Below are 26,949 nucleotides of genomic sequence, written 5' to 3'. Positions count from 1 at the left end.
TTTGGAACTTGTCGCCCTCTGGACAACTGATCGCTATTACATTCCTTTTCCCTGGAATATGAGCTGCTTTGAGCTGTATCCCGAGAAGGTGACACCAATGCAGAATCCTCCATGTCATCACGCATAGGGCTGCAGACTTTGTCCCCCCTTGACGATTGATGTAAGACACTACTGTTGAATTCTCTGTCCTCAGCAAGACTTGCCTGTGTTTGACATTGTCCCTGAAGTGATGAAGTGCATTCTCCACTGCACTGAGTTCAAACAGACTGTTCTATCACTGTCCATTTCCCTGACGCATTGCGATCCTCTAGGTGGGCTCCCCACCCGTAAGTTGATGCATCCGTCAACAAGGTTAGGTCTGCTCTGAAGCTCAGAATAGACGTCGCTGCCAGAACATTCCCTCTCTCTATCCACCAGAGAAGATGTGGGATGAGGAAACTGTCGATTTGAATCATATGATCCAGTTCGTCCACATGTGGACGCCACTGAGACAGAAGGCAGAACTGAATGGGACGCATCTTGAGTCTGGCAAGAGGTACCAAATCTATACAGGCTGCCATTAAACCAAGGACTCTGAGGAACGTACGTGCTGGGATAAAAGATTCCATAACCATGGTAGAAATTGCCCCACGCAGACTGAGAAAACGGTCCAAACTGGGGTAGACCATACCCTGTTGGAGGTTGAATAGTGCTCCAAGATACTAGTAAGTTATCTGTTGCGTTGGTTGCAGAATTGACTTGGATTGATTTATTACCAGGCCCAAGTCCATCAGCAGAAACAAAGTTCTCCTTAGTTGATGAACTAATGTCATTCGATCTGCATTTTTGAGAAACCAATCGTCCAGGTACATATAAATGGAAATCTGTTGACTTCTTAGATGTGCACCTATTGCCCCCATTAATTTCGTAAACACTCTTGGGGCTGTTGCTGGACCGAAGGGCATTGACCTGAATTGATAATAGATATTGTCTATGCAAAACCTGAGGTATTTCCTGTCTTCTGGATAAATTGGAACATGTAGATATGCATCCTTTAGATCTATTGATGCAACCCAATCTCCTACATTCAGAGCCTGCATTATTGACCTTAGAGATTCCATCTTGAAATGTTGATTTTGGAGAAATATATTTAACGGTTTCAAATTGAGAATCGGACGGTAACCTCCTTCTCGTTTTGGAACAACAAAAAAGGTGCTGTAAAACCCCTGACCTTCCTGGGTCTAGGGAACAATCTCTATGGCATGTTTTCCTAATAAACTTTCTATTTCTTCTAAAATACATTGTCTTTGGACGACATCTTGTACATTTGTAATTCTTACTCCTGCATTTGGAAGATGTTTTATGAACACAAGTTTGAGTTCTTCCTGGACTATTTTTAAAATCCAATCGTCGGATGTAATTTTCATCCACTCCCTGTGGTACGAAATGATCCGACAGCCTACTTTTGCTGATTTCTGCAACTCGAGTCGAGTCTCTAATTGATCCGTCAAAATTACTTTGGGGGGCGAAACCCCAAACGATCTTGTGCAGAGCCACGAGTTTGACTTCTGGACGAACCTTTCGAATTGAAATTTCGTCCTCTTCCTATAGTAGTCTTTTGATTCTTTTCTGCAGCAAACTTCCCCTTCTTTGCAAAGGATGACTGCTGTTCTTTCGGTTCCGAGGTGCCCATTGAGTCATCTCTTTTTCTTTTCCCTGCAGAACTGAGGGCTGAACCATCTCTCTGCTTTGAACCACTCAGGTGCTGTGTTTCTTTAGCATCGCACATACTTTCTGCACTTGCGTGAAGAATATCAAAATATATCCCACAAAAGAGCTTAGGATTCAGAGTTGTCTGTACCAGTAGTTTGTTTTCAGTTGCTTTGTTTTTAAAAGCCAAATCCTCAATGTGAATGGCTCTGCAGGCTGCAACTGCACCCACTAATATGCGGGAAGTAACATCACCCATTGACTTGAACACCTGCATGAGTGCTTGTAGGGCCTCTGTTTTGTCCTCATCAGATACAACGTTATCAACGTTGGACGTAATTAGAGAGGCGTATGTCAACTCTCTAAGAAGAAGTCGAGATCCTTTATCTATCTTCCATAACTCATTGTTGCGTGAATGCAACATAGGGTTGCGAAAACGGTAAGAATTTTTGTTTCCTTTTCTCCCTGTTGTAAAACTGCTGTCCTCAATGTTGTCATCAAGGCGCGGCGTTGTGCAATACTTGTCAAAGTCGGAGGAAGTGACTCTGTATTTTTCATCATCTGATGTTTTATAAGTCCGAATTGCACCTTTTCGCTGGAATTCTTCATCAACATCTGTTAATGTGTTCAAAATGTACCCATCCATTGGCAAATACTGTTGTGGGGTATATGATTTTGTCCAAATCAAACGATCTGACATGTATGATTTGAAGTCTCGGCTCTGAGTTTCAGAGGCATCAACTGAGTTGATGTTCAGTTCTGTAGACACTTTTTTAACAAAATTTTTCCAGTCTACCATGCATGAACCATTAGAGTCTGTGTCATGTGTATGTACTGAACCCAAGACAGAGTTATCAAACTCTGAACGATTGTCCTCGTGAACATCAATAACATCATCAAGTGAATTGCTTAAGACTTGATCAGTTTCACCTCTGTGGCTTACCAGATCATCGTCATCCGACTCTCTGGAGCGTTGATCATCTGACGGTCGAAATCCATCGAACCTGTTACACGCCCTGTCTGAACGAACGTCAGACGCAATATCAATAGTCGGTTGTTTATTCGAATCCTGGACCAACTCTTTAATTCTGACGTCAATCAACCTTTTCATGCAATTCTCTTGATATTGCTGCCATTGGGCTTCGAAATTTCCCAACATGAAAGGCGGAAAAATACCTACTTGAGGTGGGACTGAACCCTGTGTCAAGTTGCCGCCATTTTGACTCGTTTCTGTCGGAGCAAGATTATCAGAACGATTGCCACTATTCCCCACAGAGGGAACTTCTGGATTTTTCAATGTAGCTGACTTTCTCCCCGCTTCAGTTTTCTTTCGCTCGATCATCTTTCTGATCAACGTCCGTTTTTCCTCTGACCACTTACTGCAAACTTCGCATGGAAACGCTTCGTTGCAAACTCTGTGTCTATAGCACTCTGAGTGGTCATCCAAAACGGTCATTTCTCTATTACATTTTACGCAAATTTTACAGTCAGTTCAAGCATATCTTTTACAACATACACCATAGCATAGCATAGCATAGAAATCTCATAGCATAGCATCGGAATCTCATAGCATAGCATTGGAATCTCATACCATAGCATACAATCTCATAGAATCGCATTCGTCATATCATACCATAGCATACCATAGCATAGCATACATTATTTTAACTCGGTTTTAAATGTTTTTATTTGAAAAAAAATGTTTACATGATAGATTTGTTGTAAACTTTGGTTTCTTGTTATTTCACTTCCAAATGTGTGGAACTCTTCTGTGTATGGAGGCGTTTTTGTTCAAATCTCATAGCATACCATAGCATAGCATAGCATACCATATCATTAAGTCCTTCATTTCAATTTCTCATAGCATAGCATACAAATCTCATAGCATACCATACAAATCTCATAGCATATCATTAAAATCGCATACCATAGCATAGCATTAAATTGTAAAAGATATGCATGAAATGACTGTAAATGAATCAGACATTTTAAGACCGCAGGCTTAAGAAATTTTAATCGAAGAAAAGCACGCGGCTTTTCTTCTCGAATGCCCGAACAAAACTGAAACGGAAGTATGCTTGTGCATTATGGGTAAACACTAGATGATACCACAGGGGTGGTCTCAAAAGTTCAGGCATGATCGTAGGCAGCTCGGGGAAAATGCAAAAAGTTGATGCAGGTAAGTATAGATATTGATGTAAACTAATATTTGCTGTAGAAATTTGACCTTTTATGGTCGCCACAACCTACCCCGGGCATCATGATTTGAAAAAAAATTGATTTTACATTAATTACCTGAGTTACGGATTGTTTGGCCAATCGGTATTTGAGTAGTAAATATTTTCTATACATGTTGTACATACAACGTTTTCGATATAAAATTCGCCCCCGCCATTGTGGGCCCACCTATACCTAAAGACCAAGGTTTGAACTAACTTGAAATTATTAATTCCTGAGGATGGTTCCACACATGTTACAAATTTTGTGGCCAGATTTTTTCTTGAGAAATTAATTTTTGAAACAATTTTCTCTATAATTTCAATATAAAAATTCGACACACATTGTGGCTGCTGGACCATGATTTGAATAAACATTAATCTGCACCACCTGAGGTTGTTTTTACCAAGTTACAGCTTTATTGGCCAATTGGATTCTAAGAAAAAGATTTCTTTAGACATTGTATATTCCTATGTAAAAGGTTGACCCCCATCATTGTGGCCCCTATCCCCGGGGATAACGATTTGTTCAAAATTAAATCCACTCTAAATCCACAGCGAGGATGCCTCCAAACAACTTTCAGCCCTTTTGGCCAACAAGTTTTTGAGAAGATTAAGGAAAAATACTAACAAATATTCAAAAATTCTAAACTATTTCCCTTTTATTTCATTTTTTTCATTTGCACAAACCTAAAAGTTGTCCCCCAAAGATGTTTTGCGCTAAGTTTGATTAAAACTGGTCCAGTGATTCTAGAAGAGAAAGTAAAAATGTAAAAGGTTTACAATTACAACGACAGACAACGGACAAATTTTGATCAGAAAAGCTCACTTGAACGCTTCATCATAGGTATGAAGATCATTTTAAAATGTTTTTCTTATTAAGCCTTTTATAAACCAATTAAAAATTTAATTTAAAAAAAAACTTAAAGTATTTTAGGTATAACTAGGTAATATTGAACAATTTTGAATAAACCAAAATTTTAAAAGTGTAATAAGGGACTCTGGAACAATTTAGAATAATTTAAAGCCTATGTTTTAAAAAAAAAAGATAAGTGAGCTGGCGTTTCAGCCATTCTTATACGCATAAGGTTTTTGGCCTGATTACACAGCCAATGCTTTTTGCTTTAGTTTGTGATTCGGCGTAATTTTTCCCGCGTGAACGTCATTTCTTTGCTTGTTTTTATACGTCTATATAAAAGACGCAAGGAAAATTGACAAGTAAGAATTATCTTTGTTGTTCCTCTTAAATCTCTGGGTTTTTTTTAAACGGGCTTTATCGTCAAAATGGAAAAATGAAAAATAAAGATATTATATCAGTGTGGTATTGAATTGTAATAATTGCTTCTGGTCTTTTCCACATGCTGGGGACTTTTCTTCGGAAGGGGGAGGGGATTCTGGGCTTGCCGGAATTATCTACTTAGGTTGTATTACTGAAAAGAAACTAATCAAAGGGACGAGGTCACGATTTTGGTCAAATTCTTTTTTTCTGTTTTTATTATTTACAATGCTTTAGAAATACATCTCTAAGGATCAAATTCAATTTGAAAGTCATTCTTAAAGTTATAAGCAAAATACAGGGCTCACAATTTGTTGTTTTTGTTTACAAAGGTTCAATATATATATATATACCAATACACAATCTTTTTCAACCTGATTTGTTTATCCTTTTATTCATTTTAAGAATAATTAGAGAGGTCATAAAGTTAATCATATTTAATTATGTCTTAATTGGAATTTTCGCTTCAACATTCAAAATGTAAACAAACGCTTTGTTTACAGAGCAAAGAATTTTAAGCTCTGTAACTTGTTTATAATTCAACGAATTACACTCAAATTTTGGTTGCCTATTAAAAATGCCTTACTTTAACATTGTAAAGATTAAAATCGTAAAAACAATTTGATCAAAATCTTGACCATGCCCCTTCAAAGTTTTCCCAACTGATCTCTACAATCTTGACATTAGATGAAAGAGGTTTTTCTTGTACTTCTGGTTAAACTATGACTTAGGAAACTTCTAAATTTGGATCATATCTATTTTTTATGACAAAACTAAATTGTCATTTACAATAGTTTCCCTGTCGAGATACATATCCCAGAAATATAGATTAACATAGCTATAGTCGCGAGAGTAATGGCGCGCTAGCAAAAATAATTTATTGTGCATTGCTGAATTACAATCGGACAAAATGTTTCTGTACCTAAGACCTTCTTGAAGATTTCTGAACCTTTGATGAGAAGAAGAATACTTTTATTTCATATGTATATTGCAAATATTATTTGACCGGTAACTCCAAATTAAGAGGAACATGAATTTAATTTTTTAAAACAACACGAATACAACACAATTATTTAGCTGTAGGAAAGAACTTTGAATGGTGTTACCCTTTGATTCTGGTCAATTTCAACATTTAATATTGAATCCAAATGCGTTGAATCAAGATCGGCGTGTATACGTATTAGAAAAGTTACCAGCATCGTGGTTTTGTTTTGTCTACACCGGGTTTGAATTGAACAACGTAAAAACGGTTAATAATGAATAAATATTAAAAGAATAAAAGCTGTCATTTATTCATTAAACTGTACTAGTTTTAAACTTGTTTTTAGCTTCACATGTTTACATAAACGTAATTAATTTTGCTCAGTTGACTACTTAAACAACAAAGAGACATGAACCAGCTTTTAGATCAAGGCGAATTACTGTGTATATTTATACCGGAATACAAGTAGATTATGTGGCGTCAAAATAATTGATGATTTCATTTTGATGTTCAATACAAAAGAGTTCTACATCATGTCAGCCTACAGTAGAATTTCAATATCTGTATTTCAACCGTGCATTAAGTCTTAGTTATATATTAATCTTCAATCATTTAAACCAGTAAATTAGTTTAAATATAAAAACTGTACTAAACAAAATTGTTCAATTAAAGCATGCATCAATTAGGCCATCTTATTAGAAATGAATTTAATTTTCGCTGCTGATCATAAATTCATAAATGGAGATTTAAGAAGAAATTTCAGTCTTTTCCTCGATCTAATGTATATACATGTTTATCACTTCAAATTAAATTACTTCATTAATTTAAATTATTTTAGGAACGTACATATATCAAAAAGTGCATGTCAGCTTGAAAGCAAAAGGAAAAACATTCACATTTTAAATTGTATTTGTAATATTAAAATTCAAAATCTATTGAAAGATATTTATGTTATTTTCAACCTTAGGAAAAAGGAAAGGATATCCAAGCGCATAGAATAATATTGTTTTGGAAATTGTGTGAGGGCAGCTGCATCAAAAAAGATTTTGACAAGCAATAAATAAAGGTGATTCCTCAAAATCATGAAGAGAAAATCCTTCATGTAAATTCAAATCAATTGCAATTCCTCTTTTTGCAAAAAAGGGGAATACACACAAGGATGTATACACACGATGTGCTCTTAAGTGTTATCATGATCCCATCAAGGACTAGTTCACTAATCGGCGCGCGTAACCTATGACTGAGACATATAATAATGCAAAGTGCTGCTTTACCATTAACGCAACGGCTATGACATATGATAGATTGAATAAACTCATCTATTGGCATTGATCCCTGGGGAAGGGGTCAACTGAATTTGTTGATGGTTGTTTTGTAACAACTACATACATTATACTTTGGATCAAATGTTTTGGAAGAAATCTGTAAAATTAACACACACAATTAACTAGTGATTGTTTAATGTACATTTAGTAAGACATACGAGTTATGTACCCTTTTCAAGATGAATGAAATCGCCCTACTGATCAAAAATCAGGTCACATCCTGCTTCGGCGATTTAGCTCCTCCAGTAAATATTCCAGCTACATCTACTTGAATATATATTTGTTTTATTCCAAACTGATGATTCTGTGGTAATTATGATAATCCAACACCAATTATTACTTGCATTGTAACGTAATAGACAACATGTAAAAACGTGTTGCGATGGCCCCTCCCCCCATGTTCATCGTTCAAATAAGGGCTAATTTTAAATTTTAATTTTAAATCAGGATTACACACATGCATGGTGAACAGCCCTTTTACTTTTAAACTCTTGCTCACTGTTGCTTATAAAATTTTAATATAAAATGTTCATTTTTTGTGAATGTATGCTGACATATTAAACATGCATCGATTAATTTTGATATTGCTTGCTCCCATTGTCTGCACTGTTTTGGAATAAGGAACTTTCAAGCCATAGATATGTCTGACGTCATGACTTCAGGCAATTACTTTTCTTTACCCTTTATTTTTCAACAATAATTGCTACTTTAATAGTAAGCATAGATTATCAAAGATAACATTTTTTTTTTATTTGCATCTTTTTTTTTAATAAAAAGGAATGCTGACTTAACTTTTAAAAGAAAATGAAAGTACCTCAATTATTGATTATATAGATCTGGACGTTAGAGAGAAGAAATAGCTACATGTAATAGTTATGTCACCTGAGAATTTGAATCTGATTTTTTCGTGCGGTCCATTATTTTCTTGGATTCTTAAGTTTCGATCGGTTAGATTGATTGATTGGTTAGAACTAGATTGTGTATATTTCAGTTCTGTCTATTTCTATAGAACTATGAATCACAATTTGTTTTCTTAGGAAATAGAGGAGAAAATACTCGGTAGCTGTAAAGATAACAAAATAATTTTGATATGTAATACAATAATATTTAATTAAATAAATAACTTACTTTTATGTTTTAGCATTGTTTTCAACCTAAACATGTATATAACTGTATGTTTAATGGTTAAGAAAAGAATCATATAAACTTAGAAAAAATGATAAACAACGGATGTGTTGATTACAATGTTACATGTTATATAAATTATATAACATTAAATCTAACAACAAATGTAAGCTATCTGAAAAAGTTATAGAAAACGTCACTTCTGTTTGCAAATTTTTCTAATGAAATACTGGATGGAGATTACCAGATGTCTTGACAAAAATGTTAGAGCTGGCACAGTGCGCTGTATCTTAGATAAATGGAGTGTTCCCTGCAAACAAACCATAAAATATATGAGCTGTTGAAACAAAACATTTTTAGTATCAAAACAAAGAAATTCAAAACAAAAATAAACTTCTTAATAGATTACCGTGTCACAACTGTTAAACGTAATGGACGTAATACAAGTTTTCTTTTGCCTGTACATTTATTTAATTTTTCTCTTAACAAGTCTGTATTCCACATTGCTTTCATTCCACCGGACGTGAATGGAAGTTTGATTGTGTAAACCAGTTTGTCTAAAATTATAAAATGATAGAACACTTTTACTAAAGATGGTGAAAAAATTACTTGAATTTGTAATATATCTTTCGGAAATAGGGTTAAATGAAGAAATAAGTACTCACCATTCAATAAACTTCGTCGTCGTCGGTTATCTTTCCAAATACATGTAAATCCACCAGCATTATCATAGCATACCGATCTTGCTGGGCATAAATTGAATGCACATTCATCCATGTCGCGTTCACAATTTTTCCCATCGTAGCCTGCATGGCAATGACAAATATATCCTTCCTGTTCTGAAGCACATGACCCGTCATTTTGGCATGGTTCAGCTGCACAGTAATCAAACATACTACAAGATCTTCCCATAAACCCTTGATTGCAAAAACATAAATATCCCGTATTGTTATTAATACATACACCTCTATTGTTACATGGATTGGTGTGGCAATAGTTATACAACTCACAATATCTTCCTAACCATTGAGGTGGGCAATTACAGGAATAGGATGTGTTCGAATTGACACAGACACCATTGTTTGAACACTGTGAACTTTTACAGTAATCTCGTGTTTCACATTTAGATCCTGTCCATCCTTGTACACAATCACATTTAAAATAAGTTTCAGTATTTTGACAGATCCCTCCATTTTTACATGGGTTTGAAATACAATAGTCATATTTATCACAGGTTGTACCATACCATTTATCAGAACAAAGACATTGGAAGGATGTTTTCGCATTTGAGCACGTACCATTATTGAAACAGGTATTAAACAAACAGTAATCTCGCTTTTCACAGTTTTTCCCTGTCCATCCAATAGAACAATTGCAAAAGTACATAAAGCCAGACTCAATGCACTGCCCATTGTTTCGACACGGTGAGCTTATACAAGGGTGATATTCACAAGCGTATGCAGTGTGTTTGTTAATGCAATTTTCTAAACGACCACATGGATTATTTAAGCAAAAGTTTTTTTGCTTGCATGTCGACCCAGTCCAGCTCTTTGAACAATTACACTTTGGTCCATCTACCGTATCAATGCACCGACCTTCATTTGCACAAACAAAGGTGGTACAGTCTTGACAAAGAAAGCCATTTTCTTTGTTAACGCATGACGTATTTTGGGGACATGGGTTCCTGGTGCATTCATTGACGTCTAGTTCGCAATGAAATCCAGTCGTTTGCTCGGAGCATTTGCAGAAGTATGACCCATGCGTATTCATACAACTGCCACCATTTTTACATGGATACAATAAACACTCATCTATATCAATGTCGCAGTGTCGACCTTTAAATTTTTTGTGACAATTACAGTAATATGTTTCCTCTAGGTCAATGCAAGTAGCATTATTTTTGCATGGATCATAAAGACATGATTTCATATGACTTTCACAGTGTCGTCCAGTCCACGAAATTTCACATTGACACGAAAAGTTACCTTCACTATTCACACACGTTCCGTACAATCCACATGGGGAGTATTTGCATTCATCGACATCTTTCTGACAATAATCTCCTTCCCAGTGTTCAGAACATAAACAACTATAATCGTTTATCTTATCAACACATGAACCGTTATTCTTGCAAGGGTTTGATAGACATTCATTGATATTTACCTCGCATTGTAACCCTTCCCATCCGTGTTCGCACAAACATGTATAATTTCCAATTTCATTAACACAAAATCCATGTCCCTTACACGTGTCTTTTATCAAACATTCGTCTACATCTTTTTCGCATCGTGGTCCTGTCCACTCTTTCATACATTTACATTCAGCTGTAACTGACCCATTAATGATTCCATTGTCAAGATTGTTAAATAAAGCTAAATTCACGGAACTATTTTCATGACTCAATAGCAATGGAAAACATGTACCCCCATTTTCACAAATCTTCGTTTGACAGGGATCTGGAATATCACAGTTATGACCAATCCATCCATCTGTACATTCACAGTGGTACGACGAAGTAGACAAGTCCGCTGAACAGATTCCGTGGTTACTACAAGAGATATTATCGCATGCATTCACTTGACAATTTTCCCCTAACCACTGCGTATTACAAATACAATGATATGAACCAAGTCTGTTTTTACAAGCTCCATGTTTTCCACAAGGTGAACTGTAACAAAAATCTGGAATACTGCAAAATGAACCAGTCCAACCAGATATACAAGAGCAGCTTACATTAGACTGAACCATGGAACAATTGCCGTGCGAATTACAAGGATTATCCAAAACACAAACGTTCCTTTCATTACACATCTGACCGGTCCACATGTGCATGCAGTTGCACTCGTAACCATTTGAATGTGATATACATGTTCCATCATTTTCGCATGGATTTTCGAGACAAAAATCAATCTCTTCGCATTGATGTCCAATGTAACCGTCGTCACAGAAGCAGGTAAAGTTAAGAGGATTATTTTGACATAAACCGTGATGTCCGCATGGTGAACTAGAACAAAAATCAATGGATGAGCAGTTGTCACCAGTCCAACCGACATCACACATGCATGTAAACCCGCTTTCTGTATTACTGCATTTTCCGTGCCCCCCCCCCCCCCCCATGGACTTTGAAAGCAATAATTAACCTTAGTACAGTAGATACCATATAGCCCAGTAGGGCAATCGCATGAGTATCCATTTAAGGTTTCTATGCATAAACGAGGAAATGAGCAAGTGATGTTTTCACAAAAATTAGTTACATTGCACAATTTTCCAAAATGGTCCTTTTCACACAGGCAAAAATAATCGTATTTTCCCGAAAAGCATGTTCCATGGTTGGAACAGGTAATATTATGGCAGTGATCATAGTGTTCACATTCTGAACCTAACCATCCTCTCTCACATTCACACAAATAACCCTTTAAATTGCTTTCTGGATAACATTTTCCATGATTGTTGCAAGAAGATAAGTTACATTGTTGTTTAATTAGTGACGTAGTGGTAAATGTAAAAATTGATGATATCGGATAATAACCCTTTGATTGACAAACGTTTCCTAAGAAACCAGGTAAACAAATACATGAATAGTTAGAGATTCCGTTTATACACGTTGCGCCATTCTGACAATTATCATTAGAACAATAAGTATGTTCACAATTTGTTCCGGTATATCCTAGATTACATGTACAATTGTATGAATTGCGGTTGTTGAGACATACACCTTTACTAGAACAGTTATTGTTGAAGCAATAATCAATTATTTCGCAGTTTTGACCGGTATAACCACCAAAACAGACACATTTATAACTGTCAACTTCGTTATGGCACTGACCATGATTTGAGCAATGTTGATTATAACAGTGATCTACTGCATTACAAGTAGAACCCCTATATCCGCCCTTACATGTTCAATCAAAACCATTGTGAGTATTTGTACAGTTTCCATGTGTGCATGGGTTACTGTGACAGTAATTTCTATGTTCACAGTTATTTCCATTGTATTCTGGGGAACATTGACAAGTATAGCCATTTTTATCGTTTCTGCAGTTTCCATGACCGTTGCAATCGTGACCATCGCAAAAATTACGTGTTTCACAGTGATTTCCAGTAAATCTAGGATCACATTTACATGAATAGCCTGAATGACCATTCACACATGTGGCATTATTTTGACATCGGTTTGTATCACAGTAAGTGTGTTCACAGTTGTATCCTGTGTAACCATTGTTGCAGTGGCATGAGTAGGAGTGTTGTCCACTATGACATGTACCATGGTGAGAACATGTTGTATTGTAACAGTAATCATGTTCACAGTCTTTGCCAGTATATCCAGATTTACAATTACATTTGTAAGAGTTGTTTTCATTCTGACATGTTCCATGATGAGAACAGTCCTTCTGAAAGCAATGATTATTTATTTCACAGTTTTTGCCCAAAAAGTCAGCATTGCAATTGCACGTATAGCCCTGAGTTCCTCTGATACAATTTCCATGGTTGTTACAACGCTTACTAAAACAATAATCAATGGTCTCACATCTTTTCCCGATAAAACCACCATTACAAACACATTTATAATTATTACCTTCATTATGGCACCGACCACGATTTGAGCAATGTTGATTATAGCAGTAATCTACGGCATTACAGGTAGGACCCGTGTATCCGCCTTGACATGTACAGTTGAAACTGTTGCGAGTATTTATACAATTTCCATGCATGCATGGGTTACTGTGACAGTAATTTGTTTGTTCACAGTTTGTTCCTAGGTATTCTGGTAAACATTGACAGGTATAATTATTTTTGTCGCTTGAACATTTTCCATGACCGTTGCAATTTACACCATTGCAAAAATTACGTGTTTCACAGAAAGTTCCTAGGTAATCTGAGGGACATGTACAAGTATAGTTTGATGTTCCGGATATTACTTGACAAGTTGATCCATGCTGACACTTGTTATTATAGCAACTGTCGTACTCGCATTCTTTTCCAGAGTAACCAGTTCTACAATGGCACGAATAAGTATTTCCACCATTTTGACAAGTTCCTCGAGAATGGCAGTTCTGATCGTGACAGTAGTTACGTGTTTGACAGTGACTTCCAATGTATCTAGGATCACATTTACATGTATAGCTTGAATGACCATTCACACACGTAGCATTATTTTGACATTGGTGTGTGTAACAGTAAGTGTGTTCACAATCGTGTCCTGTGTAACCAGTGTTGCATTGGCATGAGTAGGAGTGTTGTCCACTATGACATGTACCATGGTGAGAACATGTTGTATTGTAACAGTAATCATGTTCACAGTCTTTGCCAGTATATCCAGATTTACAATTACATTTGTAAGAGTTGTTTTCATTCTGACATGTTCCATGATGAGAACAGTCCTTATTGTAGCAATAATTGACTGTCTCACAGTTTTTGCCCAAAAAGTCAGCACTGCAATTGCACGTATAACCCCGAAATCCGTTTATACAGTTTCCATGGTTGTTACAATGCTTGCCATAGCAATAATCAATAGTTTCGCAATTTTTACCAATATAACCACCATTACAAACACATTTATAGCTATTACCTTCGTTATGGCACCGACCACGACTTGAGCAATGTTGGATATAGCAGTGATCTACCGCATTGCAGGTAAGACCCGTGTATCCCCCCGGACATGCACAATTGAAACTATTATGACTATTTGTACACTTCCCATGCATGCATGGGTTACTGTGGCAGTAATTTCTTTGTTCACAGTTATGTCCATTGTATTCCGGTGAACACTGACAAGTATAGCCATTTTTGTCGTTTCTGCAGTTTCCATGACCGTTGCAATCGTGACCATCGCAAAAATTACGTGTTTCACAATGATTTCCAGTAAACCTAGGATCACATTTACATGTATAGCCTGAATGACCATTTACACACGTGGCATTATTTTGACATTGGTTTGTATCACAGTAAGTGTGTTCACAATCGTGTCCTGTGTAACCAGTGTTGCATTGGCATGAGTAGAAATGTTGGTTACTATGACATGTGCCACGATTAGAACATGTTTTGTTAAAACAGTAATCATGTTCACAGTCCTTGCCAATATATCCAGGTTGACAATTACATTTATAGGCGTTGTTTTCGATATGACATGCTCCACGATGAGAGCAGTCCTTCCTATAGCAATAATTAGTTGTATCACAGTCTTTGCCGATATACATTGCACTGCAATGACACGTATAACTATTCACCCCACTTGTGCAGTTTCCATTTTTACTACAATCTTTTCCAAAACAAAAATCATTAAGTTGACAGTCTCTACCTTTGAATCCACCATTACAATTGCATATATACCCAGTGTTATTAAGCTTGCATGTTCCGTGGTTGCTACAAGTTTTCCCTGCACAGTAGTCGAAATCTTTGCATGTTGGACCCATAAAATTATTAACGCATTTACATGAAAAATTTGAAGCAGTGTTTGTACATATTCCAGAATTTTTACAAGGATCACTGGCACAAAAGTCAACTAATTCACAAAGTTGCCCATTAAAACCCATGGGACAATGACATGTGTAATTTGATTCACCATTTACACATGTTGAACTATGGTCACATTGATTGTTTAAACAAAAATCTGTAGTAGAACAGTCTGTTCCAGAGTAGCCGTGATTGCAATGACACACAGGTTTTCCTTTACTAATGGTACATCTGCCATGATTGCTACACGAAATCCCGTCACAGGAAGTACCAGTCAATGATTCACAGGTTTTCCCCGATGTACCATTTCGACAAAGACATTCATAACTACCGATTTTGTTGACACACTCTCCTCCATTACAAGGCTCCAACAGACACTCATCTTCATCTATTTGACATTTCAGACCGTACACAGAAGGTGGGCAGGTACAGTGAAAACTACCAATGGTATTTGTACATGTTCCGTGACTACAGAACGTTTTACTAACGCATTCATCAACATCGTGGTCACAGTTTATACCTGTCAATCCTGTGAAATACAACCAACTATAATTCTAGATTAACCGATATAGTAACGACAAATGCAACAATACCATTATTAGGGTCTTCCGTTTTCAACGGAAGACCCTCTTGTTATTCTTCGGTTTCTTTTTATTAGGGTCTTCCGTTTCCAACGGAAGACCCTCTTGTTTTTCTTTGGTTTCTTTTTATTATTAGGGTCTTCCGTTTTCAACGGAAGACCCTCTTGTTATTCTATTGTTTTTTTTTATTATTAGGGTCTTCCGTTTCCAACGGAAGACCCTCTTGTTATTCTACGGTTTCTTTTTTTTCTTATTCTTATTATTATTATTCTTTTTATTTTTTTTCCAACTCGAATATTTCAAAAACCCTTGCATCGATTGCTTTGAAATTTTCAGGTTGTATGTGTGTTTGAAAGATCTCTATGATATGAAAAAATTTTTTGATGACGTCATCAAATTCGTCAGATATTGACGTTTTTCACATTTTAAAAAGTGATTTTGTCCGGAGCTTTTCTCCTTTTTGATTTAAGATAAAGCTATGAGATTTTACCAGCAGGTAGAACTACCTTTTTACTTATGACATAAGGCTGGAAACTCAATTCGGACACTTTTGGTCGAAACCGGAAGCAAAACCAATTTTTGTCAATTTTCATGTTTTTCGATTTTAAAAAATATACGAACGTATCTTACAGTAATTTTCATGCTGAGTACGAAACTGAAATCCGTTTAAAAATCGGACGATGCGTTACAGAGATATCGGGGTTTAAAAATTGATTTTTCCGGAAATATTGTTTCCGCGTCCTTGGTTTAAAAAATAGCGTAATGTTTATAGTAAAATGAACTCGTACCAAAAATAATTAAGTCGTACTTGAACACATTCGGATTTTTTTTGTTAAGTCATTCCTGAAATCAAAAAGGTTTTTGTTAATTCGTACTTAAAATCATTCGTATTTTGTTAAGTCGTACCAGGAATAATTCGATTTTTTTCATTTTTTTATTTTAGTAACACTTGTTATTGGTTTAATAGCTCTGCTTCTTACAGGAACTTCGAGCTTTACTTCCGACATTAACGGAAGACCCACTCGTTGCTTTGCAACGAGCTTTGCTCTAGTTATTATTCTTCTTGTTTTTCCTTCTGACTTCTTTTTTGCTTTATATCTCAAAAACTATTCAACCGATTTGCAAGAAATTTTCAGGAATTATGTTAAATAGTTGTCCCTTGAAGATTTTAAACTTTCAATCATTAAGTCACTTCCGTTTTCTAGTTACGTCATTTTTAAGAATTTCAAAAAGTGATTTTGTCCAGGACTTTTCTCGTAAACTGTTGTTTATAAAGACTTGAAATTCTCTGTGATTGTAAATCTGTGGATTTACTTATGGCAAATTTACAAAAAAAATTATTTTGTCACTTCCGGCCGAAACCGGAAGTGATTCTAATTTTTCGGAATTTTCATTTTCTTAAGCGAATAATAAAATTATATGCATGTTGTAGAGTTTGCAAAGCTAAATGCAAAACTGAAATTCGTTTTCAAATCGGATGATGCATTTCAGAGATATTGGGGTTTAAAAATTGATCTTTCCGGAAATTTTGATTCCGTGTTTTTGGTTTTAAAAATAGTGCACATTTCACACTGAAAGTAATTTCTACTGAAAACAATTCGTACTGATAATTAAACTATATATAAAACACAGAATTATATGCATATTGTAGAGTTTGCAAAGCTTAATACAAAACTGAAATTTGTTTTCAAATCGGATGATGCATTGCAGAGATATCGGGGTTTAAATATTGATTTTTCCGGAAATTTTGATTCCGTGTTCTTGGTTTTAAAAATAGTGTAAAATTCACGCTGAAAGTAACTCCTGCTGAAAACAATTCGTGCAGGTCATAAAACCGGACTCTGTTTTTTAATAGTTAAATAAAGTGTTTTTCGATACAATTTCGTTATTTCGATCGATAATTACGTTGTAAATTTTTATTAGTCTTATTAGTTATAATCGAAATAATTATATCGTACGATTCCCCATTTCAACTCGCCATGTTTTGACTGCGAACAAACAGCTGATAGCGGTGTGTCTACATTTTTAAAAGAAGCAAGGCCTGCAAGACGTCGATAGTGGAAATTTCAGCTCAACTAACGTATGACAGATTATAAAGGTATTTTTCAATACAGGATATGTCGTATTGACTTTTTTCTTTTCAGAGTATTTGCACTTTTCAATCTAATCCGAGATTCCTCTGACTCTTACCTCCGCTTTTGAAGTACGTCACAATATAAAAGCGGGCGTTAGAGTCAGCGGAATCTCAGAATATTATCTGTCCAGTGTATTTTCACGGTAGCTGCAGAACTGTAGCTCTCCGGGAAAAAAATAATGACAGACCGGAGAGCTACAGCGCCACCCATTGAAAAAATTGTACATGTATATTTATTGCGCAGAAAAACGTTCGCTAGTTTTGGACTGATTTACCTTATTTATACGCAAATTCTGTGAAAACAATTAGTACCATTAAATTCCTCATGCAATTTACTACTGATATCGCCTCTTTATTTGCCTCAGACTTTCTCCGAAACACGCTACCGACTTTGGAAAATCAAGTATGTTGAATTTACATCGAGATCGAGAGTCGCCATTTTTACATGTAAACAAAGTGGACCACATGAATTTACGGGACTGGTGATGGTGTTTAAAAGACTATCCGAGGCAAGTGAAGAGAGGATATCAGTAGTAAATTGCATGAAGAATTTAAAATTAAAAGCGGTGGGAGTCCTCAGGTACACAAGAATAGAATGTTGTAATTAGAGTGCATGTTTGCATGATGATAACTTTACCCTAAATATTTATAGCAGATCTTTACCATATCGCCTTCACTTAATTTATAAATTAAAAAACTCAGGCTTGTGTTTAATTAAATAGATATATTTGACAAAGTAATTATTCAATCTAATTAAAATTAGACCTTTTGTCTCGCTCTCTGTTATATATGGTTATTGCTTGTGTAACAGGCATGTAAAGTCTCAAATTTCATATTATATCAAGCTCAGAATTTAGGTCAATGTTCCATGATATCTATTAAACAGTCTTCTCAAGATATAAGTATTTCACAGAATCATTGTAATTTGAGAGATTAGATTATCTTTTATACATATTGATTCATTTTAGGTAAGCTTTACATGCATATCACATCAACATAGTATGTAAATAATTTTTACTGCATGTGCCTCAGATCTCTCTCTCTCTCTCTCTCTCTCTCTCTCTCTCTCTCTCTCTCTCTCTCTCTTTTAATCTTGGCAAAGACTCATGAAACTGTCAGAGGGCAACTTAATTTTGTGACAAAAATATCTCGATCTTGTAAAAGAAATCCAAAGTGCATTGAATTTTAAAATGAGCATGTATTATTAATCCCTCATTTTTATGCGCATTATACATAGTATTGTTTTTAAAACATGTAATTTGTAAGAAAAAAACCCTCGCTAAATTTATTCGCAATAAACCACAGTAGAATTGACAAAACATGGTATACACGTAGCAGAAGCTTATACTTTGACACTGTTTGGATTGGTAATATTCCTAAAGTTTGTAGTTTATGAATTGAAATATTGCTGTCGCACTTCAAGTAAAACAAACTCTCTCGCTCACTCCTGCTCTCGCTCAATCTGATATGTCTATACCCAAGAAATTATTTTAATGTTATGATATTATGACTTGATATGCACATTTTTGTTTTTGTACTGGCTAAATGTTAATGTCATATATATGGATATGTCATACTTATAACACTGCATGGTCAGTGTATTTTTTCCAAAAATATTATGTATATGTTAATGTAAACACAGCTATTACAAGTACATGTATGTTAACACAGCTACCGTAATTTATTTTTTTAATTTCAGCTTAAAGCAGACTCTTGTTACCACATGGCTTTTACCTGTTGATTCTTGTGGTTTCAGCTCTTGAGGTTAACCTGTCACCTCTACCCACATGCATATTCCTTGTGTTCTACAGACTATCTACCGGTAATTCAAATTAAATCGGATAATGCATGAACAATAATGGAACTTTAAGAAAGCATCATGTCCTATTGTGGTTTGTTCATGTTTGATAAGAAATTATGAAAAACAAAATTAAGGCTGTATAAAGAAATATAACTGTTGTGAAAATTTGTTTTTCAATAAAAGTATGCAATTATGTTTCCTTCATTTTTTATTTTATAAAGATATTTAGATGTGTTTACATAGTTGAAAAATCACCCAACTCTTTCCAATTTTCTCCATAAGATTACATGTAGGATATGCAAATGTACATTTGACTTTTGAATAACACCAGCAATGATAATTACTTTTGAAATGAGCAAGAAACAATCTATTTTCACCCGCTTAAGGTATATATGCATAAAAAAGTAGAAAAAAACATGTCAAATTTGAACATTTTTAATTGATTTCTCCTCCACCAGCTACCCGGGTGTGTTTGATATTAATTTTATTTAAGGCAGATGTTGAACTTGTTGATCTTACTGTTTTAGCATGGTTAAAAAGAGACAATAAACCAGAATAGATTAGATATTTAATAAATATGATTGTTAGCTTACTTTTTTTCATGGAAAAAAGAAATCACATGCAGGAATACTTGTCTATTTAATTATTAAAATGCTACAAATCATTCAAGAAACATAAAAAGATCAAATTCTAGTATCATTGATGATTGTTTTCAAATATGTGTGAGAAATGACTCATAGCAATTGCCACAAGTTTCAGAAAATTAGGTAAAAGATTTCAAACCATGACTTTTTTATGAAAATCAAAAGATAGGGGGTGGGTATACATGTAAGGGCATTTCTAAGTTATGTGATGCTTTTATCAAGATAATATCATGTAGATGTATGGTGTATTGAATAAGGTTTCTTATTAAAGGTGGTTGAACAACAATTGACCTCTAAAAGGTCAGGTAAAGATGTTTTACTATGGAGAACCCTGTAAATCTGTGTTGAGTAAAAGAAATTGGAAATGGTGGGTTCACTTAAATGGCCATATGTTTATTAAACCTCAATGGAATTGTCAATATGTGGTATACTTTTTTCTCAGAATTGCATTAGCTTTCTTATTCTAAGACAAAGACATCTGTTCATAAAATGTACTAAGTTAAAGGTAGCAAGGGACGATTCGGATAAAGTATCCGTTAATATTTTTGTAAAATTAAGGTAAATCACTACACCTAGAATTATACTTTTTAAGACACTTCTTCACAAGATGGCGATTTAAATATTTTGTTGAACTCATAATATCGTTCGATTGGGTTGTATACCGTCATAGCTTAATGGTTAAAGTATTGGGTTTCTAAAGCGTTTGAGTTTTAGTCCGCCTGGAGCTTTTGTTACTGTTTATTGAATTAAATTTTTGAAAATGTAATTGTTCATCCAAATTTGCACATTTTTTGCCTATTTGACTTAAACACTTCTTATCAATTATGATATCTATCATAATCAAGTAATTTTCTGCTGATTTGAGAAAATATTTCAAGGTGTTTTGAGCCACCTTAAGAGATGCTGCACTTGAAGGCTTATGAGTGTTGCTAAGATTCATAAAATGAATTTTAATGATCATCATTAGAGGGATCTCCCTTGTTGGAATTGGTATGCAATATGAAAACCCCTAATGTTTAATACGTACATGAGAATTGAATAGTGAAACTTGCGGCTAAGACTGTTGTGTTGACTTTACACTGTTTGTCAATTGCAGGTTACAAATGGGAGGTTATATAACTCGAAATTTATGTGGATGGGACATTATATACCTATTCACTTGGTATGAGGATAATAGCAAGTTTATTGTCCTCCAAGACAGCCACTATTTCATGGGCGAAGCCAAGTGAAATAGTTGCTGTTGAGGGGGACAATAAACTGTCTGTCATCCTCACACAACACAACAGTCTCAGTCTGTCTTTCTGTCAGTAAATAGCTATAGGTATCTTAATTATTATCCTGAAAAAAACTTTATTTGTTGGCGATGCAGAATTTCTTGGTGTTAAACAAATTAGAATTATCGGACTTTGAATTTAATGCTGTGATCGGATTATACCAGAGGTGTTCCGAGTTTAAAAAAGGGAAATCGTATGCTGCTGGTGAATAGCATAGAAACTATTTCACAGTTAGATGGAATAGCATGTTTATTCATTGTAATTTTACATAGGAAATATTCACAGAAATATAATAAACTTTACATTTCTAAGTTTCTGACATTTGATGGTGCAACAAGCACAGTTTGGAAGGTCAAAGGTGACATCTTTTGTATCTGACTCCTTTTCGGCTTTATAACTCAAAAAGTTTATAACCGATTGAGATGAAACTTTGAGAAATTATGTGCAACTATTATGCCTCTAAGATCCTAAAGTTTCTTTGAAAACGCCCTTTCCGTTTTTACGTTACGTCATTTAAACAAAAAATTTTAAAAAGTCATTTTGTCCAGGGCGTTTCTAAAAACGCTTTAAGATAGAGGCTTGAAATTTTCAATGGTTATGATTTAGTCGTTTTACCTCTGTAATAAGGCTCGAAATGAAAATCTGTCACTTCCGGTCAAAACCAGAAGTGAATCAAATTTTTCGAAAAATTGAATTTTTTGATCAAGTCAAAAATGAATATCTGTTTTGTAGAGCTTATTCAGCTTAATCTAACACTGAAAGCCGTTTTAAAATCGGACGATGCATTAGAGATATCGGGTTTAAAAATTGATATTTCCAAAAATTTTGATTCCGCGTCCTTGGTTTAAAAAATAGCGTAATGTTCAAAGTAAAATTAACTTGTACCAAAAATAATTGTTTAGTCGTACTTGAAATAAGTAAGGTTTTTGTTAAGTCGTACTTAAACTCATTCGGATTTTGTTAAGTCGTACCAGGAATAATTCGATTTTTTTCATCTTTTTATTTTAGTTACTCCTGTTATTGGTTTAAGAGCTCTGCTTCTTACATGAACTTCCAGCTTTACTTCCGACATTAACGGAAGACCCACTCGTTGCTTTGCAACGAGCTTTGCTCTAGTTATTTTATTTTTTATTTTTTTTCTGACTCCTTCTCGGCTTTATATCTCAAAAAGTTTTCATCCGATTTCAATGAAATTTTCAGAGCTTTTGTAAAGTTACTATGCCTCAAAGATGTTAAAAGTTCAGCATTTACGTCACTTCCGTTCAAATTTGGCGGCCATTTTTAAATTTAATAAAAGTGATTTTGTCCGGAAGAAATCTCCGTAAACTTTAAAGATATCGCTTTGAAATTTTTACTGATGATAGATGTATCAATTCTATAATGTACTGGGGGGTTAAAATTTTTGTTTATCAATTTTGCTCAAAACCGGAAGCAGTTCCAATTTTTGGAAATTTTCATTTTATTTAACAAAAAAAGACAATACTACTATCTTATAGAATTTGTCGTGGTGAATTCAAATCTGAAATCTGTTTAAAAATTGGACGATGCATTACAGAGATATCGGGGTTTAAAAATTGATTTTTCCGGAAATTTTAATTCCGCGTCCTTGTTTTATAAAATAGCGTTATGTTCAAAGTAAAATTAATTCGTACAAAAAATAATTGTTAAGTCGTACTTGAACACATTTTGATTTTTTTTTGTCAAGTCGTTCTTGAAATCAGAAAGGTTTTTGTTAAGTCGTACTTAAAATCATTCGGATTTTGTTAAGTCGTACCAGGAATAATTAGATTTTTTCATCTTTTTACCGTCTTCCTTGGAAGACGGTATAAAGAGTTGAAATAATTTACAGTCTCCGGGTTGTGCACTTCCTCTCCTTTATGATTGGTAGAAAATACATGATGTGAAAATTTACATTTATTTCATTGGTTGATATACTGTTCGGCACAAGGGAGATAATTTTCTGATTATCGATTTTACGTACGACTTAACAATTTTTGTAGATTTCAAATCTTAAAAAGTGAGAAAACGAAAGAACAATAAAAATGACTCTTAGTGATATTCAGGCTTTCATTTTTCTGTTATAATTAACTAGTTGAAAGCAATATTCTGTAACATCTCTTGAAACAATTTGTTCTTTTCTTTTTGTTTTGATTATACAAATACCAATGAAATTTGATACGGAATGGCTAATATCAGTAAACAAGTTTGTATATTAGATACAGTGAAACTAATATCAGGAAAAATAAATGATACTGAATACAGTTGTATTAACTTTGATTTTACTACAGTGATACAATCCTTCCTAAGATCTCTTTTTACCTACTAAGTACAGTCGATTTCAAATAAATAACACGCTGTAAATGATTTTCAATTTCAAGCACGCACGCTTAAAAGGCACATATTTTTTTTTAAAAAGTTCGGCAGGCTATTGCATGGAGAAGAAGGCGACATTTATATAAAAAAAATAATTAAATTGTCTTTGATATCTTATTGCTGTTAAGAGTTTGCTCTAAAGACGGTAAGCTTTTTAAAAAAAAAGCTAAACTTGTTATTTTAGTTACTCTTGTTGTTGGTTTAAGAGCTCTGCTTCTAACAGGAACTTCCGGCTTTACTTCCGACATTAACGGAAGACCCACTCGTTGCTTTGCAACGAGCTTTGCTCTAGTTATTATACTTTTTTTTTTTTTTCTGACTCCTTTTCGGCTTCATAACTCAAAAAGTTTTTAACCGATTTTTATGAAACTTTCAGAGATAATGTGCAATTATAATACCTAAAAGATGTTAAAGTCTCTAAAACAACGTCACTTCCGTTTTTACGTTACGTCATTTTTAAAAAATTCAAAAAGTCATTTTGTCCGCGGCGTTTTCAAAAACGCTTTGAGATAGAGGCTTGAAATTTTTAATGGTTATGATTTGGTCGATTTACCTTTGTAATAAGGCTCGAAGTTAAAATCTGTCACTTCCGGTCGAAACTGGAAGTGAAACAAATTTTTCGAAAAAATGAATTTTCTGATCAAATCTAAAATGATAATGTGCTTTGTAGAGCTTATTAAGCTGAATCTAACGCTGAAAGCCGTTTTAAAATCGGACGATGCATTACAGAGATATCGGGGTTTAAAAATTGATTTTTCCGGAAATTTTGATTCCGCGTCCTTGGTTTAAAAAATAGCGTAATGTTCAAAGTAAAATTAACTTGTACCAAAAATAATTGTTAAGTCGTACTTGAACACATTCGGATTTTTTTGTTAAGTCCTTTTTGAAATCAGAAAGGTTTTCGTTAAGTCGTACTTAAAATCATTCGGATTTTGTTAAGTCGTACCAGGAATAATTCGATTTTTTTCATCTTTTTATTTTAGTTACTCTTGTTATTGGTTTAAGAGCTCTGCTTCTTACAGGAACTTCCAGCTTTACTGCCGACATTAACGGAAGACCCACTCGTTGCTTTGCAACGAGCTTTGCTCTAGTTGTTATTATTATAAGAAAAGTACATACCTATTTTACAGTAGGTGTGTCCATTAACAACACATTTGTTTGGATTACCGGGACAGTAAGCTGAGCAGTCTGATCCATAGTAACCTTCAGAACAGTAAGCCTTGTATGTGATCTGAATGCTGGAATACAGGATAGGACGTACTTGTATATTTGTATTAAAATAACAGATTACGATGAAACCTTACCAGATGTACATGTTAGAAGGGTACATATATAAGTGGATCTTTATTGCTAAAGTAACGGGATAATTATTTAAAGTATATTAAGATTCTTATTGTTAATTTACCAGTAATAGAAGATTGAAGACATTGCCCACCTTGGCTTTTTCAAAATAATAATTAGCTGGATTGGTTATTTGTAATAATAGCAAACACTAAGAAGTTAAACAATGTTATTTGGTTTTGTGTGTTTTTGTGTGTTTTCCTAACTATCAAGAAGATTTTTTAATATACAAAACATAAACAATTTTGATTCACACCCTATGCAACATTTCACTTTTTCCATCTAAAGACAAAAGCTGGAATGATATATACTCATGTAAATGGGAAGGAAGCATGGGACCTTTAACTAGTTTTTAAAAACTTTTCTCCAAATGCATAACAGTGCAATTACCAGTATATTTGATAAATGAAGTAAATGATTTTGGTAGGATAACCCTTTGTGAAGAAGAGATGATACAAAAGATGACACGAAAGAAATCTGCGATTTCTATATCCTGAGTAACAGAAAAAAGTAATTTATTTAATGCATGAATACATAATTTAAAATTATGATGAAGCTGACATAATTTAAAATTATGATGAAGCTGACATAAATCAAACACTGGAGTAAAATAACGCTAAGATTTTTGTGATCAAAGTTGAATATATTAAACATAAAACATGATACTAGTAGTTGTTCATGGACTATCTTGATGAATCCAAGAAATTCAAATGTTATTTCTGTAGTCATTCCCGAAAATTAAATTCATATAGAAGTCTGTATGACTATTTGGTATATATATATTGAATGTAAATAGAAATGCACCCAAATGAGTTTTTGTCTCGAATATAGTTGGCTGCTAGCTTCTTCTGTCTCCAATTCTGTGACAATATATTGTGTCCTATCTTCAAATTGTAATCAGAGAACTCTGTCTGGTAGATGAGGGGTAGAGAGGATGTCTGTTGATCTCTCACGCTAACTGCTATTTTGCCTGTATATTTATTCTTCAAAGAAAAAAATTGTTACATGGTTATTTATGGTTTAATATTTTAAAACGTTTCAAGTATGTGAGGTTCATAGTCTTGAATAAAAGTGCATCATCAAAATGCATGAATATGAAATGACAAGTATTAATTCACCACGTTACCCAGCTATCGACATCAAGAAATTGAGGATTTGTTGTATTGCCCACTTTGGATCCAAAAAAAACTTGTTTTCGTCTCATATCAAGAGTCGTGGTAAAGCTGGTTATACAGGGTTGATTTCTGGACCTATCATAAAAAGCAACGAAATTAATCATGAAACCACTTGCTCGTCTTCACTTATGCAATGATCAAGAAAATCAAACTTTAAGTTTTGAGAAAATTTTTTAGTACAATATTTAAGCTTAAATCAAATAGATTTATTACTTTAAGCATACAGTGAGGACCGGTTTACACAGTTTTGTACACTTCATCCCAGATACACCCTGGCAACAGGCACCTCCATGGATTTTTCCATCGGTTGTTACTTCATCAACATGGATAAAGAAGGTTATTTTCCCTAATGCAACCTTCAACATAATTCGAATGATTTACTTTTGCACTACCACTAGTATATATATAACCAATGACACGAACAATAAAGTAATCTATTATCAAATTTTCGGGCAACCCTTCCCTTCTTCAGGACAACAAAATTAAAAACTATATATAAAAAGTGGAAATAAAAACTTCTACAAAACTTGCACTAAACCAAAAAACTTGTAAAAATCACC

At 34.3% G+C, this 26,949-nt stretch overlaps 2 protein-coding genes across 2 annotated transcripts; both read right to left on the bottom strand.

Moving 5' to 3' along the window:
* Window positions 1-257: 257 nt before the first annotated feature.
* LOC128160758 (uncharacterized) lies at window positions 258-3,145 on the bottom strand. The gene is made up of 2 exons (XM_052824097.1): window positions 1,558-3,145; window positions 258-589 (listed from the first exon to the last, which is right to left on the bottom strand). Exons 1-2 carry the CDS (start codon window positions 3,143-3,145, stop codon window positions 258-260), a joined length of 1,920 nt encoding a protein of 639 aa, XP_052680057.1.
* Window positions 3,146-9,281: 6,136 nt separating this feature from the next.
* LOC128160757 (neurogenic locus notch homolog protein 1-like) lies at window positions 9,282-26,754 on the bottom strand. Its single transcript, XM_052824096.1, has 7 exons — window positions 26,603-26,754; window positions 26,341-26,464; window positions 26,019-26,197; window positions 24,993-25,111; window positions 12,695-15,595; window positions 11,037-11,161; window positions 9,282-9,488 (listed from the first exon to the last, which is right to left on the bottom strand). The coding sequence occupies exons 1-7, from the start codon at window positions 26,752-26,754 to the stop codon at window positions 9,282-9,284; spliced, it is 3,807 nt and encodes a 1,268-aa protein (XP_052680056.1).
* Between the last annotated feature and the right edge of the window lie 195 nt (window positions 26,755-26,949).

Source organism: Crassostrea angulata, chromosome 8 (genome assembly GCF_025612915.1).
Source record: "Crassostrea angulata isolate pt1a10 chromosome 8, ASM2561291v2, whole genome shotgun sequence".
Taxonomy (NCBI): Eukaryota; Metazoa; Mollusca; class Bivalvia; order Ostreida; family Ostreidae; genus Magallana; species Magallana angulata.
This window is presented reverse-complemented; position numbering and strand designations above follow the sequence as displayed.